General features: G+C 43.7%; 1 protein-coding gene across 6 annotated transcripts in view; it reads right to left on the bottom strand.

The window, feature by feature from the left end:
- Nucleotides 1-240: 240 nt before the first annotated feature.
- TRAF7 (TNF receptor associated factor 7) overlaps nucleotides 241-17,833 on the bottom strand; it is a 51,102-nt gene continuing 33,509 nt past the window's right edge. For all 6 annotated transcript variants that reach the window (XM_018561926.1, XM_018561948.1, XM_018561918.1 and 3 more), the window contains exons 7-21: nucleotides 16,935-16,968; nucleotides 16,136-16,319; nucleotides 14,510-14,644; nucleotides 12,803-13,020; nucleotides 10,217-10,290; nucleotides 10,078-10,126; nucleotides 9,828-9,955; nucleotides 9,663-9,745; nucleotides 8,365-8,404; nucleotides 7,869-7,985; nucleotides 5,859-5,981; nucleotides 5,465-5,584; nucleotides 5,166-5,297; nucleotides 1,678-1,797; nucleotides 241-677 (exon numbers count right to left, since the gene is read on the bottom strand). In XM_018561926.1, the coding sequence (XP_018417428.1) occupies nucleotides 663-677; nucleotides 1,678-1,797; nucleotides 5,166-5,297; nucleotides 5,465-5,584; nucleotides 5,859-5,981; nucleotides 7,869-7,985; nucleotides 8,365-8,404; nucleotides 9,663-9,745; nucleotides 9,828-9,955; nucleotides 10,078-10,126; nucleotides 10,217-10,290; nucleotides 12,803-13,020; nucleotides 14,510-14,644; nucleotides 16,136-16,319; nucleotides 16,935-16,968 (1,572 nt within the window). In that variant the 3' untranslated portion in view covers nucleotides 241-662. The remainder of the gene's footprint in view (nucleotides 678-1,677; nucleotides 1,798-5,165; nucleotides 5,298-5,464; nucleotides 5,585-5,858; nucleotides 5,982-7,868; nucleotides 7,986-8,364; nucleotides 8,405-9,662; nucleotides 9,746-9,827; nucleotides 9,956-10,077; nucleotides 10,127-10,216; nucleotides 10,291-12,802; nucleotides 13,021-14,509; nucleotides 14,645-16,135; nucleotides 16,320-16,934; nucleotides 16,969-17,833) is intronic.

The raw sequence follows: 17,833 nt of genomic DNA, 5'->3' as shown, positions 1-17,833 counted from the left end.
AAATAATATAGGGGGTGTCTACTTGAGTGCTTAAATCCTGGCCCCTTTGCAGTCCCTAAGGGCTCCCCTTTGTTTTCTGGTGTCTGCTTCTGATGAAGGGCACTGAGATCGAAACCATTATGGAAGCCACAAACCTCACAGTTTCTTCTATGCATCCAGGCCGGTCCCACTCATACTAATGAATGCACATTGGCAGATGACGGATGCTCTACTAGCAGGATAGCAAGTACCCATATAGCTAAAAATAAATACAAATGTTTTTCTAATGTGCTCCTAGTGGTCGTGCATGCTGCAGAGTGTGGTGCCGTGTCACATTATAATGTCACATAGGTCGGTGGGATCAGGCAGAGCTGAGCTGGAGGTCGGAGGTGATGAAAGTAGCAGCAGCCAGGCTTCTCCTCATATGAAAATAACATTGCCGATGAGGCACGCCATACATACTGGACAGGCAGGCATGATATCGGTGAACAAAAGGTCCCAGTTCCAGTATAGGCTTGGCGTGAGCAGGGAGAGAGGAAGGTCCAGCAGTCCGGGGTACACTGGCTCCTCCTGTGTTTGTTCTGTGACATTAGCAGAAATGTGGTGTCCATAGCAGGGCATGGAAGGCCGGCACAGAGGAGGTGGCAGAAGTCGAGGCTGATTCTGGCAGTGTTTGGTTTTGTTTAGCAGGTCCAGACCTGGGAAGAGAAGGCAATACATGATGGTGAAAGTCCAATCTGTGCAGCTGACAAACCAAGGGATAAAAAATGAAATGACAGTGACCAATCATCTACCACTGGGGTTTTAGTTTCTACACGTGAATCTCACACTGCTGATCTGATTTAAAGCCTAACTCCAGCTCAAGGTTTGTTTTATCATTGGGATGAGTGGGAAAGAGTTTTCACATTTCGGTTGGTGCTTTAAGTCCATATAGAAACTGACAGAGGCTCTAACCTTTCCTCACTTTAACCAAAGCAAAATAGAATGTTCTAGCTGGAGTTGTGCTTTGAGCCAGAAGTATAACAGAAATCCTATACAGTGAAATACAGAACAATAAAAGGTGTGACTGCAATAAGGAAAGAAATCTTTCAGTAAGGTGTTTGGAAGCATGTGCAAAAATGAAATTTACTAAGGGTAGTTGAGGAAAGACAGACAGAAAATATAATATGATATAAACCAAACATTTTTGTAATATCGCGATATGCATGTGCCTTTCAGTCAGGTGAGATGGCCATGGGGGCATGCATATGTAAAAGGGACGACTGCTTTAAAATAATGCTATACAGTGGAACCTATGTCTGCAGATGACTCTCTCGGGAAATAGATGGTATGCTGGTAGATGGGAGAGGAGAGAGGGGAAGGAGAGAGAGAGAGAGAGGGGGAAGAGAGGGGAGTAGAGAGAGGAGAAAGAGAGGGGAGTAGAGAGAGGGGGGAGAGTATTATAATCTCTCCGTTCAGAGAGATCCGGACCTCGGTCAGCCCCCTCGTTTGTACTCTTATATTGCTTTACCCTACAGTGCTCAGCAGACTGAGGTTCAGCTGCTGAAATAAAAGTGCTGACACAGGACCAGACACATCAGCAGGCGGTGCAGATGAAATCCAATGCAGTGATGTAGAAAGCAAAGACAAAACATGGTTTTAATTTCCCCGCCATCCCTCCACTAATCACAGTAAGATAAAGGAATACAACAATCTTACCTTTACAGTACTGTCCACGGCACCTGAAAAGAGCCGCCCCCTGGAAACGGCCAGAGCGGTCACACTGCCCTGATGTCTCAGCAATGTCTGAGTGCAAATCATGTTATCCATACTCCAGACCTGGAGAGAGAAGGGGAGATCAATCAGCATTATACCAACAACATACAGTTATACAAAGTGTCTGAATAAGAGAAGTAGTGTCCACTACACAAAAAGAAATATCAAGCTACGACTACATCATATATATGGGGCTGCAAGGCAGTTAGTAGCTGTCACTCAGCTCTACCATGACAGGCCACTGCAATGCGAGAGCAGAAAGCAGAATTTCCAGAAAATTGGGTCACTATGTCGCCCTGAGACGTTGGCTTGATAGATGCATGTGACGCACGTTCAATAAATATGAACAAGAATTTCACATCCTGTAAGTGCTAGTGATTACTTGTATCTGTATTTGAGAATACACAGTGCCGGCCGTGTCATCCCTTCCAGCACCGCTATTTAGAAAGAGAAAGGTCTACAGAGCAGTATGGAGTGCAGGTGACGAATCACAACACTTAAGGCCTTGGTTCTCAACTGGTGGGTCGTGACCCAAAAGTGGGTCGCAAGCCCATGTTCAGTGGGTCGCCACGTGCCTTACACTTTTCTAGATGAGAGACTTCTCAGCCTCACCCTAGCGCAGCACTGTCAGTTCTCGCGCCAAGCAGCCATTTAAAATATGCTTCCCGGTGCCGAATGTCAGCTTGAGGTGGAGTGTGCTTGAGCTATGGCCACGAAGGAGCTCCATCCATACATACCTGCATTGCTTACAGCTCCCACATGTGCCCTGTAGAGGTGCCTGGACCGGAGTGACGTCACATTCTGGCTCCCGGCACCTCTTCAGGACACGCAAAGGAGCTGTACCAGCAATGCACATATGGATAGAGCTCCAGCACAGCACAACAGCCCAGACTGGACCCCAGGCTGAGGATCCACTCCAGTTCTCGTAAGGTAGAGAGACTGGGTGGATCTTAAAAAAAAAAGAAAACATTCTTTTTTTTTGGAGTGTGTGTGTGTGTGTGAGATTGTGTCTATGGTTGTGCGTGTCCGTCAGTGTTTTTGAGGGCCCGTTCACACTAGTACAGTGCAGTAATCGAACAGTACCAGGCAATCGCACCTACTACGCGTTCTGGTGCGGGAGGTGCATTGCCATTCATTTGAATGGCACCCCAAACACACCTCCTGCCCACAGTTCAATCACCCGCACTAGAATGCGCGGTACCGCAATGCCGTGCGTTCCATTGCAGTGCAACTTGGGTCGTGACTTAATGACCAAGGACAAATGTGGGTCCTGAGGTTACACAAGTTGAGAACCGCTGACTTAAGGTATTTCTAGACACAAATCATACATGCAAGGGTAGGGGATTAAAGTGATTAAAAAGATGCGAGACTTCAAATTTCTATATTTTTCAAGATCAAATGTTTATATTTTTTGCATAAAATGTTAAATGCTAGTTTTAGACCCTTAATGCTTTCCCTGCACTGGGATTAAGCATATCAAGGACAAAAAGGTTGGGTGCACAGGCACCAGACTAATTCTGGGCCATGTCATGTCTACTTAGCACCAAACCAAATAACATAGAGCCACCCACCACTTCTGATCTCACTTGCCAAACTTTATTTAAATAACAGGCAAAGACACTTTGAGGGGAATCTATCAAAACTGGAGCAGGCAAAATCTGGAGCAGCTGTGCATGGCAACCAATCAGATTCTCTCTCTCATTTTCAAATCTTAACTGAACAAACTGAAGAGAGAAGCTGATTGGTTGTCATGGGCAACTGCTCCAAATTCTGTCTGCTCCAGTTTTGATAATTTCCCCCCTTTGTGTCTGCCCCCCTATATGGGGCTTAATGGTGATAATGCCTCTAAGAGGGGGCGAAATGCATCAGACCGGAGAGGCGGATAAAGTGTATTTGCCGCTTTTTGCAATAAAGTTTGGCAAGCAAGACTGGAAGCGATGTGTGGCTATAGGTAGTTTTGTTTGGAATTTTACCAAACAAATGTGCAAGCAAACACTTTTATTATGTTGTGTTCATTTTGTAATAATAGTAGATAAGAGTCCCAGAAAGCTGAGTTTCTATACCGAGGCACATCTACATTCCTCCTGAATATATAGAATAAAGAACATAACGCACACCCAGACCGACTCTGCTAGAGGAGCAGTTGTTGGAACAATAAACATTATGATATGATAAAATGTACTGAGATGTGAGCTGAGAGAATATAAAGAACACTGGAATGCGAGGCTTGACACCTCTTGAATACATAAAACAAACGTCTATCCGAGTTTCACCTCAGTAGTATTCACGGTACACAATGTTCTCAGACTCAAGGCTGTCATATTTTACAGGAATTAAAATCACCCAGAGGGTTTTTGTGAGACAATAACCAGCCCTGAGCCAGCTGTAGGAATGGAAACATGTCGCTCTGACACAATATACTTCCAAAGATCAAGGTGGTGCCCTCCTTCCACACATTATTAAAGTATTTGTAAAGTTGCAACAAACTAAAATAATAATTTCACTTACATGAATCAAGTTGTGTAGGTTTTAATGCTAAAAACTAGGGATGCACCGATACTTGTATCGGTGCCGATGCGAGTATTTGTACTCTCTCAAATGCTCCGATACCTGGCCCGATACTTGAGCTACCGGTATCAGGAAGCCGGGCAGTGAGTCATTACACGCTGCCCGGCTTCCTGATTGGCCGGGAAGCCGGCTCCATGTTCCCTCGTCACGAGGGAGCATGGAGCTGGTTTCCCAGCCACTCGGGATTCCGGGCAACATTGAATGACTTGCCGCCCAGCGAATCATTACAGGCCGCCTGGCTTCCTTAATGGAACTTCCGGAATCTGTATTCAGTATTGGCGAGTACCGAAAAAAAAAATATAGGTACTTGTACTCAATACCAAAAAACCGGTATTGATGCATTCCTACTAAAAACCATGGGAAATGCCTTTTTTCTTGTCATTTATTGCTAGTCATATGACCCATCGGTCCCCTCTATTTTCCCCCAATTTCAGGGGTGGCAGCCAGAGACTCAAAAAAACACTTGGAAGCTTCTATTGATGTCACAGGTCCCAGGAGCTGTTTCACTCCATGGAGAATTGTGAAGCATTCTCAGGGTGGCCGTAGGGGGTAATACAAAGTGAGAAATGGCATTTGGCTGGGGGTTGTGGCAGCAGTAATCAACAAGTACTGCCGTCCTGTAGCTCCAAGATGGGAAGAAAGGACCCAAACTGCAGGGACGGATTCGCTTCTGAGTCTAGCGTGGTCAGTTAGAAACAGGAAGGGGTCCTTTCCAAGTGGGACTCGTAGGATCACTGGGTATTTGTGGGGTTTAGAGGCCCTTAGTGACATTATAGAGATTACAACAGACTTAATGCAAATTAAACCTACAGATTTTTGAGGTTCACATACACTTTAATGGGAGATAATAAGCAGTGACGTACCCGTAAGGAGCGGTCATAAGAGGCACTGAAAACCTTGGTTTGATCTGGTGTGGAGATGACAGCCAAAGCGTACACTGTGCCCACATGTCCAGTTAACGTGCGGACCTGTTCTTTAGATTCGATGTCCCAGACCTACAGCAAGAGAACAACATTAAAAACAAAAGAAAAACGCAGTTCCTGATGGCCAGCCTATTTAGGTATTCAGATATGCAGAGAGGCCTTTGTTCTTAATAAGGGATCCTTCTGTATGGGACTAGTCTTACACAAAGTTCTGGATCTTCTCAAAGCTTATGACTTACGTGGATCAGGTTCTCATAGGTTCCACACACTATGTGATGGTTGGTGACAGCTATGGAGTAGACACTCCCTCCTGAAGTCTGCAGAACATGGACACACTCCAAGCTCCTGATGTCCCATATCTGGATAGAAAGAAAAAAAATTGTAAGGATAATTTCATCCAAGAATTTGGCAGATTCAGGACACCATTTTGTCAAGCCAGACAAGTGCTCTGCCCTCAGTTGGCCCCCACTATCACCTAGTCACACTAGTTCAGACGAGATTGTCTAGTGACTTTCTAAAATTGTGAAACACTACAATCCTGCTGGCTGCCCCCTTTCCAGCATTACTGTTCAACTTGCTACTATATACATTTTCCAAACCCCCGGTACCATTCCATGTAATGGCGAGCCTTACCTTGATGGTCTGGTAGGAGCCACTGTACAAGTAGTTCTGAGAGGCCACAAGTGCCCGTACCCAATGGTTCAGGCCAGTCAGCTCCTTCTTCAGCTTTAGATCCGTACCCATGATGTCCCAAACCTGTACAGATAAGAAGAAATATCAAGCTACTCTCAGGCACCACTTAGCCCCGAGCAATTAAGCTGCCAGGAGATCACAGTGTGCAGCAAAATTAGACTATGCAATTTCATTATTGGAGTGGAGCTGGTACAACTGTGCAAGACAGGAGATCAACTTTAACCCCTCATAAACAGTGACGTTACTGGCATTGGGGCCGTTTAAACAGACTCCCGCCGGATCTTTTCTACGGGCCGTTAAACGCATGTTTCCCGGGATCTGTTGCCCCTCCTATGGGTCCGGGACCGGCTTCTTGGGTGTGTGGGGAGGAGATCAGGTTCACCGATACCTCGTTCACCGATACCCTCCCCGTATTATGTGACCGGGAGGAATGCAGATTACATCACTTCCGGTCGCATGGCTGTCAGTTCTGGGCTCCTGAAGCCAAGCAATAAGCTATTGAAGTGCCATCTGCACTTCAATAGCTTATTTCTAGTGTAAAGGTGATACTGGGGGTCTTTTGGATCCCCAGTATCACCTTAAAGAGTACCTGGCACCAATAATCTGCTATTACATGGGGAGCTTGTAAGCCCCCCTGTGATAGCAATTAAAGTTAAAAAAACAAAACAGTTTTTGATATTAAATCAAATAAATGTAAAAATAATTGAAATTTTTTTTTTAAAGTCCCCCGCGAGTCTTCACATAATCATTTGTCGGGTGCGCCTACGTATGAAAACGATGATCGCGCTACACATGTTGGGTATCGCCACGCACGCCGGAGTGAGGGCACTAATTCTAGGGCCAGTATTTATGCGTATCTCTAAACTGATGACCTGTAGGGTCTTTTAAAGCATCATGTATGGACTTTTTGGGGTACTGAATTTTGTCGCAGTTTCACAGACGCACACAATTTTTAACCAGGGTATGCTGGGTATCTATTTACTCATTGTAACCTCATCTTTTATATTTTATTTTTTTTAAATGGGTATTTAATTGTGTTTTGGGGCATTTAAGTGCATTTTTCACTAAATTTTGGGGTTTGATAAAGAGATGCGCTAATATCGTGCAACATAAGAATTTGCAACTGCCACCATTTTCTTCTATAGGGTCTTGGCTTTCAGAAAATATATAATGTTTGGGGATTTTAAGTAATTTTCAGGTCTAAAATGTGGATTATAACATGAAAAAAAGGCCTCAATCCTAAATTTCTGTGTATTAGTATTGCTTTAAAGGAGAACTATGAGATGAGTGCTTTTCACTCACCTCATAGTTCTAGCCGACCTGTGACAATGAGACTGTCACAGGTCGGCTCAGTAGATCGGGAAGTGAGCGAACACATACTGGCGTTCGCTCACTTCTCGATCCTGTCACAGCTCTCTGCCGTGACAGGGGAGGGGCTGGACTCCCCGCTCGGATCCGTCAGCGCTGACTGGCGGAACGGACGGGGGAGGGGGCGGGTACAGCTGGCTCTGCCTCTAGATAGGCAGAGCCAGCTGTCAGTCACGCAGCTGGGCGGATCCGGGCACAATTGTCGGGATCCGTTTCAGATGCGGCGTCTCAATATACTGCGAGCTGTAGCTCGCGGTATACTGAGCTTAGTGTGACGGGAGGACGCTAGTTTGTGTCCTCCCGTTACCCTAAGAAGAACTATGGGGAAAAGCCCTAACCCCATAGCTCTCCTTTGATCTGAATAATAGAGCAGATTGCTTGGCAGCTTGTCCAGAAAACTGAACGGCTAGTGCAAATCAATAAAAGCAACTATTTTGTGACAAAGGACGTACACTGGAAAAGTTGTAGCGAATTGAGAGATGACAAGTAGACCTTAGAAGTGACTCATCATTTCTGAAATGTTGCAAAGAGTTCTGCTAGAAAAGGCATACATTATATTCACCATTAAAGAGAAACACAAACCTTGATGGCTTTCAAGGAGCCGCTGAAGAGCATGTTATGAGAAGATACTAAAGTGCAGACTGGGTTGTCATGTGCTCGAATAGTGTTCACCTTGAGAAGAGTCTGAATGTCCCACACCTAGACACGGAGAAGTAAGTTAGATACTCATATGGTGAATGACAACATTTCTCACACACACTCAGTAAATGTTAAATAGGTGCATATATGGGCAGGAAAAAAGTTACATATGTCACAGAGCGCTCACATGCAATCGCAATGTGCTCAGTGATTTGCATGCGAGTGCCCTGTAAAGGAAGAAATGCTTATTGATGCTGCCATAAACATTGCTTAGATGACACTTCTTTCCACAGGGTGACAGTGCTAACACAGTACATTTACACAACCTGTGTGTCATGTCTATGACTATCTCAAGATGGTCAGAACATTTGTGGAAGGATTGCCATAATCTGAAAGGGAAGATCACCTTAGAATATATTATGGAAGCCTCTTTACTTACAATTATAGTGCAGTCAGCAGAGCCACTGTACAGCTTACTCCTGTAGAGCAAGAACAGAGAACAAACACAAATTACTAGTGAACACCGGGAAATGCTAAAAGGGGAATTCAATATTTTAAATCTGGAGGAAAAGGAAAAAATTTCCATATCAGTAGTAATTATGATTTTTTTCAAACATTAAAAAATAGTGTTTTACTTTGTAGGGACATAAATGCTGACTACCCAAGTGCAAACTAGGAGATGAGAAACTCCTAATATCCAATGTCCCTCCAATTATTGACTATAGTAAAGGCCAGTATTTGAAGTCTTGTTTTGCCATTTTTATTAGGAATGCACCGATACTGATACTGGTATCGGTATAGATGCCGAGTATTTGGGCAAGTACTCGCCCGATATATCTGGTATCAGGAAACCGGGCAGCGAGTCATTACACGCTGCCCGGCTTCCTGATTGGCCGGGAAGCCGGCTTCATGCTCCCTCGTCACTTGCTCACTCGTATAATGACTCGCTGCCCGGCTTCCTGATTGGTCGGGAAGCTGGCCAATCAGGAATGCCGGGCGCCGTGTAATGACGCCACGCCGCCTTTCCAATTGGCCCGGGAAGCCGGCTTAATGCTCCCTCGTCACCTCATGACGAGGGAGCATGGAGCTGACTTCCCGGCCAATCAGGAAGCCAGGCGCGCGTCATTACACGGCGCCCAGCTTTCCGATTGGCCAGAAAGCCGGCTCCGCGCTTTCTCGTCACCTAGTGACGGGTATCATGGGGACGGCTTCCCTGCTAATCGGGAAGCCGGGTGGCGAGTCATTACATGTCCCCTGGCTTCCTGAATGGGACTTCCTGTATCGGTTAGTACCGGAAAAAAAACATATCGGTACCGAAATACCGGTATCGGTGCATCCCTAATTTTTATACAAAAGAATGTTGTCTAGCCAAGTATAGACAGTATTTGTCTTGCTCCTTTCCTGTGCCGTGATCCGACACCCATGAACCTGTAAGTGCTCACAGCAACATGCTTCTGGGTTCACAATACAGGAGGTATTTTTACTGATCCTCCATTCCTCATCATTCTGAACATCCCCGGCCACCTTGGAGTTAACCCAAGCATTACTTGGACTCGGAAATGTATGTAAAAATTATTAGCCCCAGTAATATTCAGGGTTAATGCGAAGGATGGTAAGTGACTAAAGGAAAAAACATGCCTAATGGACACAAAATATGTATTAATAATATAGTGTAATTGAATGCGCTTCTGCAGAGACATGAATATTATGGCATACATGACGCCAAAGATCCCTCACCCTTGAATACACAAGGCCAGTACAATGCCATCATGTCCTTCCAATGTCTTTTGGCACTTGTAAGTTGTACAGGTGTCCCACACCTAGAAAGAAGAATTGAAGGTGGGTTACTAGTTAAAATGGGCAAAATATACTGGAAAACCTCCTTGAAGAAACTTCACTAACCTTTATGGTTTTGTCCGAAGAACCGCTAAACAGCAGATCTCCTATGGAATAGACGCACAGACACCACACAGGACCTTGATGTCCTACGAATGTTCCCTTACATTTGAATATCTGCTGAGGGTCGTAAGCTGTGGATCAAGATAATGTAATGAGCAATGAAGGATAATGTGATGTAGGAAGAAGGCATTCTAATGAAATGATAATATAAATATTTAAAATCTTGTATCTGGCATCAAACTGTGACACTTACAGCCCAGTATTCCCATGTTTAGCCGAGCGTTGATGTGTGAAAGCTCATCCTGTTACAGAGAAAGGAGAAAGCAATAGGTGAATAGCAAGGGCCAACGATGAGCAACTCTCAGGAGTAAACACATGTATAAAGGACTCACATTCAGCATTGACGCATCCCTGCGGAACTCCATCAAGTCTTCGCTCAGCTTGCTTTGGTTTTCATCCAAGACGTCTGTAAAGAAGACATAAGAGGTGAGAAATACAATACCAAGTAATAAGAGGACGAGGAGAGGATGACAGCAATAGCTCTCACCTTGGGATGAAAGGCCAAGAGCACAGAGACAAGAAATGTTCTGCTTCGTCACTGTACCACCACTGCCAACGTTAAAACGTAGCACTAATATTACATTTCTTAAATAAAGTACTTGCTTGGAGGCAGACAAGTTATTGAGTTTTCCACTCCTCCAACAGAATTTTTTGCTGCCTAATAATTATTTGTTTGTATATTTATAGTTGCGACATGCTTACCAGGCAGAATTCGGTTCAGATTGGATCCTGGTGCAACTCTCCCCTCTGGATGTCACGTTACGAGACCTCCAATTTTGTTTAAACCTATGCCTACAATTTATGGAGAGCTGCAAACCATAGGGAATGTACGGGTTAAAAGAGAACTATGGGGTAACCTTTTTATCCCATAGTTCTCTTTAGGGTCACGAGAGGACATATACTAACGTCCTCCCATGACCCAAAGTTCAGTATAAAACAGGCTATTCCCTGCAGCTGGGATGGATCCTGACAATACTGCTGGCTGAGTGACAACGGGCTCTGCCTATCTACAGGCAGAGCAAGCTGTGCCCGCCCCCTCCCCATCCGTTCCTCCAGTCAGCGCTGGAGGATGAGAGAGGGGAATTCCTGCAGGGAGATGATCGGGAAGTGAGCGAGCAATGGTATGTGTTTGCTCACTTCCCGATCTACGGTATAGAGCTGACGTGTGACAGTTTCAATGTCACATGTCGGCTCTAACTATGAGGATGGGTGTGAGCCACTCATCTCATAGTTCTCCTTTAAGTCTGTTGCATTGGAGATTAGATGCTCCAGGCTTAGGTGCTGAGGACTTAGATGAAATGTGGACAATCTTTTTTTCACAATCAGTATTGGCCAGAGACCACCTGATAAAATTTAATGTTTATTACATGAGACATTTTTGACCCCCTATAGGTTGCGGCACCTTGGTACGTCATGTGGAGCTGCATGCTAGAGATGTATATCAGAGCTGGCGGATCATCTTTATAACTTCTCGTTATGCCACAAAATTCAGGACTTTGGGGGGCGGGAGGGGGTATGTGTTAATTTCATTACCTCTCTCACTGCCGTTCATGTTTCTTTGTAACTGTCTGCCTTTTGGGTTTGGTTGAGCTATTGGCTCCTACCAGGGCAATTCTAACTTTGCTGAGATTACTGCTCTATCTTGCCTGCAAAGCCATTTTTTTAGGATGGAAAAAACAGGATGTGCTCATGCTTTCTTTTTGAAAGACATTGATTAATCATGCCTTGACACTATATAGGATGACACACGAGGGAAGGGGCTGCACCCCAAAGTTTTATAAAATCTGCACAACCTGGCTGGATTCTCAGCAGACTGCTTAGACTGACCGCCTAGCTTACCTTGGCAGAAGTGATACAATTCAGATTCTGGCCCATGGGATCACTTGTAGCATGACCTTATTTGATGTAAATTGTGATGGTGTGAGTGAGACTCTTGTATCCCTCCTTAGGGTTTTTCTCCCCTTTCGTTTGATCTGACCCATTATAAGATATAGGGCTTACCATCTTCATGGTCTATTAGGCTAAAGCTTGCCTCCTCTTCAACTCCCCTGTGCTGCATAGTATTTTGAGATTCCCAACTCCATTCTAATGAGCTGACTGGTTTTGTTTGCAAGCTGGAACTCCTTTTGTTATATTTTTCCTGTCTGTATGTACTACAAGCTGTTGGACTGCATCTCTAATTTACAAAACTTTATTAAATAGAATGTAAATTAAAAAAAGCACTTTCCGGGATGCTTAATGGACTTATGAGATGCAATCTTAAAAAATGCTTGTCAAAAACAAAATACAAATGCCTGCCTGATGAACTCCCTGAAAACTTGCTCCTTTTTTATCTCTTTATACTCCCATAATGCACATGTTATGCTTTGTAGCTTATGCTTGTTTAAAGGGGTATTAAAATACCCTTTGCTCTCAGTGAAAGTGTTGCTTCCTTACCTCACACTGCAGTGCCCTGTGCTGGCATAGCCAAGTTACAGAGACACCCCTCAGCACCAGTGTCCTCACACAGACTTATATTTCAGAGAAGGGGGGCGCGGGGTGTCTAACCAGCTTGTCCAAGCTCCAATGGATAGAAGATAGCAAATAGATCCTCTGCATTCAACACTTCTGGGAGTTTTGAATGCTGGCGTCCACGTTGCACTTGTTTCCTCTGCAGGCCCCTACGTCACCCCAGGACACAGGGGCCGGTGGAAAGAAACAAAACACGCAGTGGGGGACCAGGCATCTGACACACCCAGAAATGTACTGCAAGCAGAACATCTTTCAGCAAGATTATTTCTTCAACCCAGAGGAGTTTAGCGGTGCAGGCAGCAGGAGCCCTTTATATAATTTTGTAAAATCTTTGGTTCACTTTGCATACGTTTGTGACTTGCATTATATGTTGTGTGTGCGAATGATAAAACCGAGTCATGCCCTACCGAACTTCATTTCTAGATTTTTCTCCAGCTGGTCAATCTTCTCGGAAAGTTTCCCCAACATGGAGCGCAGAAAGGCAATCTCCTGGTCTTTCTGGGTCATAGCCACCTGCATCTCATGGAAGCGATCATCTGTCTGCTGCAGAAACTCCTTCAGACCCTCAAACTTGCAAGTCTCTAGGTGCGTCTCATATGTGTCCTGGTTCCCAATAAACGTGCACCTGGAAGACAAGAGTGATATATAATTTTCCCAGGAACTGTAGCCCTTCCATTAAGAATATAATGATCTCTGTAACTTATTGAGGGGAATTGATCAAAACTGGTGCAGACAGGATCTGGAGCAGTTGCTTATGGTAACCAATCAGCTTCTCTCTTTCATTTTCAAAGCTTAACCGAACAAACTGAAAAACTGAAAAGAGAAGCTGATTGGTTACTATGAGCAGCTGCTCCAGATCCTGTCTGCTCCAGTTTTGATAAATTCCCCTCGTTATGTTTAAAAGGACTGCAATAAGCAACATTTGCATCTAAACTGTAATATAGCTATTCTGTGGGGGAAAAAAATGTTCGTACGACTAAAAGTCCTTTGTTGGGAGAAAGAAAAACAAACCATAATGTGCTGTGTGTAGCCAAGCCTCATCATCTGCATGTATTAGTTAAACTGGCCTGAAATAAGAAAATAAATCTGCCACATGGTGAAACTCTGATTTTCCAAATTTTGTAAGCTGTACAATCAATCAGTCAGCATGGTCAATTGGAGAAGTCAGACACAAACACATTTTTTCAAGGTGCTGGAGGTACATTACCAGATTTTCTATTGCAAGGAAAGATGATAAACATATCAAATGATAATATAAAGTGATTTCCTTATCTAAAGCAAATCAGATATAAACCTCGATAGTTAAAAAAAGAGAACATATACTGAAAAATGAATAAGAGGCGTGAAGGTGACCTTCAGTGAAAAACGCGTGTCACACCCATGCATCAGCAGATCCAAACATATAAAGAGCTGGATTTATATTCAAATATTGACTTTTGCAATAAAAGCCCAGCTTGGCTTCACCCTTTCCTGAGAATGCCCAAGGAACCAATAGGGAAGCATAAAAGGCTTGAAGTCAATCCCTAAAAGGAGAATTATGAGGCGGCTGATTTTCACTCAGCCACATAATCTGAGCCGACCTGTGACAATGAAACTGTCAGAGGTCGGCTCAGTAGATCGGGAAGTGAGCGAACACATACCGGCGCTCACTTCTCGATCTATCCCTGCAGAGAACCGTGACTGTCACTCACGGCTCCCTGCAGGGATTCCCCCCTCCCCTGTCCGATCCTCCAGCGCTGACTGGCGGAACGGACGGGGGAGGGGGCGGGTACAGCTGGCTCTGCCTCTAGATAGGCAGAGCCAGCTGTCACTCACACAGCTGGGTGAATCCAGACAGAATTGTCGGGATCCGTTCCGTCTGCGGCGTCTCATTATACCGCGAGCTGAGGCTCGCGGTATACTGAGCTTTGGGTGACGGGAGGACGCTAGTTTGTGTCCTCCCGTTACCCTTAGAAGTATGGGGAAAAGCCCTGACCCCATAGTTCTCCTTTAATTTACGGACATGGTTCCTTTATATAAAAAAAAACAAATCTGTACTTTCTTTTAAAACAGAATTATGTGATAAATTCAGTGGTCAGTTGTCTGGGTTTCTATGTCCACTCTCATCTACGTACCCATACTTTGAATGAGGGCACTTTATGTGTTCACACTCTTTGAGATGGGCCTCCAGGTTCATCTTTAGCAGCGGGGGGCAGTTAGGGTTATTAGGACATCGCACCGGCCGATAGTCACAGCTACCTTCATGGTCCCTGAAAAGAGGAAAATGGTGACACACTGTCAACAAGACGCATTAACATTTGACATTTTGTGTGAGAGGTTATGTCGGGAAGAATACAGGAAAATAATCACCGGGGAAGAGATAATTTCACCCACAAAGCAAGCCAGTGCAAAACATGAGCAGTAAGGTACAGATACTATAAAACTGCAGCTTGATTATTAAATGCCTCCCCCACCCCCCCTCACTCTGCTAGTCAAAGTCTAAGTTTACCTTTCTGACCATGTTTTATGTTGCACCCAAATTTAGGGGTAACATGAAACAAGGTCAGATCATCCCCCCTCTCCGTTACCTGAATCACAGGGTTCTTCTTCCTGCAGGCTTGTTTACATGCCATGACTGTGTGTGGTTCCACCCACACAGCCACCTCATCCATTCACAGATCCTTTTGACAGGATCTGTAAATGGAAAATACTATAATTCCCATTAGCCACCGTGGCAAAGGGATCTGTAGTTGTGAATGGAATACAAAGGTGGCGATGTCACTGCAATTGTAGTCTATTGACACTTTCTCCTTTCCATGTTACTGAATGTCCGTACCGAGGTATGGACATGGAGTGGAGGAGGAGTCTGCAGGAACCAGAGCATTGCACCCGCGATCCACTGATCTTCCTATGCAAAAACATAATGAATGCAATTTTCTTTTTTTTGTGAATAAGTGTGCATTTATTTATTTTTAAAAGGTGGAATTTCCAATTTTTCTTTTAAAAATATTGAGCTCCCACATGCCAACAGAAAGCTGCAGCTTCTGAAAAGTACAGTCTCCCTACTTATGCCACACTACCATACAAAACAGCAAAGGACTGGCTGAAACACAAGAGGATGCGCATTGTGTACAGATCTTCTAGGTGGTAAAACATGTCCTATCTACATGCCCCAGTCATGCAGATGAGCTTTCCCTGTAATGTGTTATATTAAAACCTGCAATAAAAGTAATAGAAATAAACATATACAGGTGTCCCATATTATTTCTATATGCTGTGTATTACCCATCTGCAATGTAAAGACAACAAATGGAATGAACAAGGAAAATAAACGGCCTCTTGAAACGCCACTTGTCTACCTCTGTGTCAGCAGCCAGTGACTACTTCCTATTATTATCACATTCTGATTGTAAATTCTCCTTCGAAGGAATACAACTGTCATTGTGACCCTCGTGTTAGAAGTTGATACTGTTATTCTATAGACCCCCACTGGAAGATTACCCATCTATTCCCAAGTAGGTGACAGCGGCAACATTTTTGACAATGGTCACAGCACAAGCAGAGGGGGTGAATCTCTCCAGTGGGAGCACAACCTAAAAAACCTGATAGGGGGTCCCTACCCTTCCTCACAAATATGAGACACTGTCTATAGTATCTAAATAGGAATGCTGTGTTTCCTTAGTTTGATGACAGATATCTGATGAAAGGCACCCGAATTATGTGATAACAAAAGGAGAGAAGCGTATGATTGCGATACTTACTTTCTGGCACTTAGTTTGATGGTGAAGGGGCAACCGTGGGGGTCCACCTCATACGTTGTCGGCTTCCCATTGGCGCAAGGGCGGCAGCCGTATTTACAGTGAATGAAAAGTTCTCCTATTTGTTCCGCAACGGCGATGTTATTCACCACCACTGTCAATTTGGCATTATCAACTGGCCACTTTTCTGACATAATAAAAAAAAATATATATATATATATATATATTTATATTCAAATCACAATATGATTCACATAAAAGTATTTATAAGACATTTTGCAGAGGACAGCAAAAAAAAAAACACAAAAAAAACTCTACAGTGTACTGAAGGCTTTTTTTTGTTGTTAAGAGACAACTATGGCCAAACCTTTTGTGGCTTTAATTCTCTTTTAGGTCACAGAAGAACATTTAATAACGTCCTAGATCCTTAACTGTTTAAAGGGGTTCACCATGTTTAGGCAAATAAAAGTAGTAAACAGTTCTATTGGTGGGTTGCCTAACGTGGGACCCTCATTGCTCAGCTGTTCTGTGGGAGGAAATAAACAGCTCAATGGTGGCTGAAGCTCTCACAGCTGCTATGTATTTTTAGCATTGCTTTCAGTCTGTGTCTGTGCTCATCATGCAAGCTGAACAAACCCACTATGCCTCACAGCCGTCATATATTGATATAACCCCATCCTAAAAACATTGCCAAAACAACCAACATATCTTCAGGAAAAAAAAATATTTTAGTCTTTATTCCTAAAAGAAGTGATTCTGAAACACAGGATACCAATTAAAAGGTAAGTAAGGTGCTACCTACCAGAGGTCAGGGCACACCTCCTGCAAAACGTGTGCTGTAGAAAAGAGAGGACAGGAGTGTCAAAAAAAAGCATCCTTAAACCATAATAATAGTAATAGTAATAATAATAATAATAATAATAATAATAATAAATCATCATCATCATCATCAGATAATAAGCATATCTATGAGACTGGTGACTAGTACACTTGGTACACCATGTTAATGGATATATAAAAAGATATGTAATGCGGTCCTCATGTACATCAGATATGGCAACAATAAATAAAGAATTTGCACACAAAAAAAAGGTAATGTGCAAAGTTTTTATACTTCTTTTGATATCTACGATGTTCATGACTTAAAATTACATGAACAGCAGCAAATTTACAGCAGTAAAACTTCAGCACTGAACTTCATCCACAGTGACATCGCTACCTAAAGAAATCCAGATCCTTTGCGGATATTTTTTTTCCCCTTCAAATTCTTTATTTTCATTTTTACAATTGAAACAAACATAATATACTCCGGTAAAATGATACAGTTTCATGTGGATATATAGGTAAAAATGGTCAAATAAGCACACAACCATAAAGTATTTTTAACCATAACAACTTGCATTGGTGTCTTTAATGTTTGGTAATTGAAGGGGTGATTATGGATGGGTAAGCGATTCCAATGACCGTGAAATTCATACAAAAGGAGGGGGGAAGAAGAGAGGGGAGATGGGGAGGGTATTGTGTCTAATCTGAACAGGGAAGGGTTGTTTAGTTGGCATAGTGTGGTGGTGGAAGTAGTGGGAAGCCGGTGAAGTTGCAAAGGGGTGTGTGTGTGGGAGACGGATAGCCAGTATTGGAGGGGAGGGTAGTTTAGTCAAAGAAGAGATGGAAAGGGGGATGGGGAATAGGGCCAAAAAAGGG

This window comes from Nanorana parkeri, unplaced genomic scaffold (assembly GCF_000935625.1).
Source record: "Nanorana parkeri isolate BGI_ZX_2015 unplaced genomic scaffold, ASM93562v1 scaffold19, whole genome shotgun sequence".
Lineage (NCBI taxonomy): Eukaryota > Metazoa > Chordata > Amphibia > Anura > Dicroglossidae > Nanorana > Nanorana parkeri.
The sequence above is the reverse complement of the archived record's forward strand: the minus strand, read 5'-3'. Positions and strand labels throughout refer to the sequence as shown.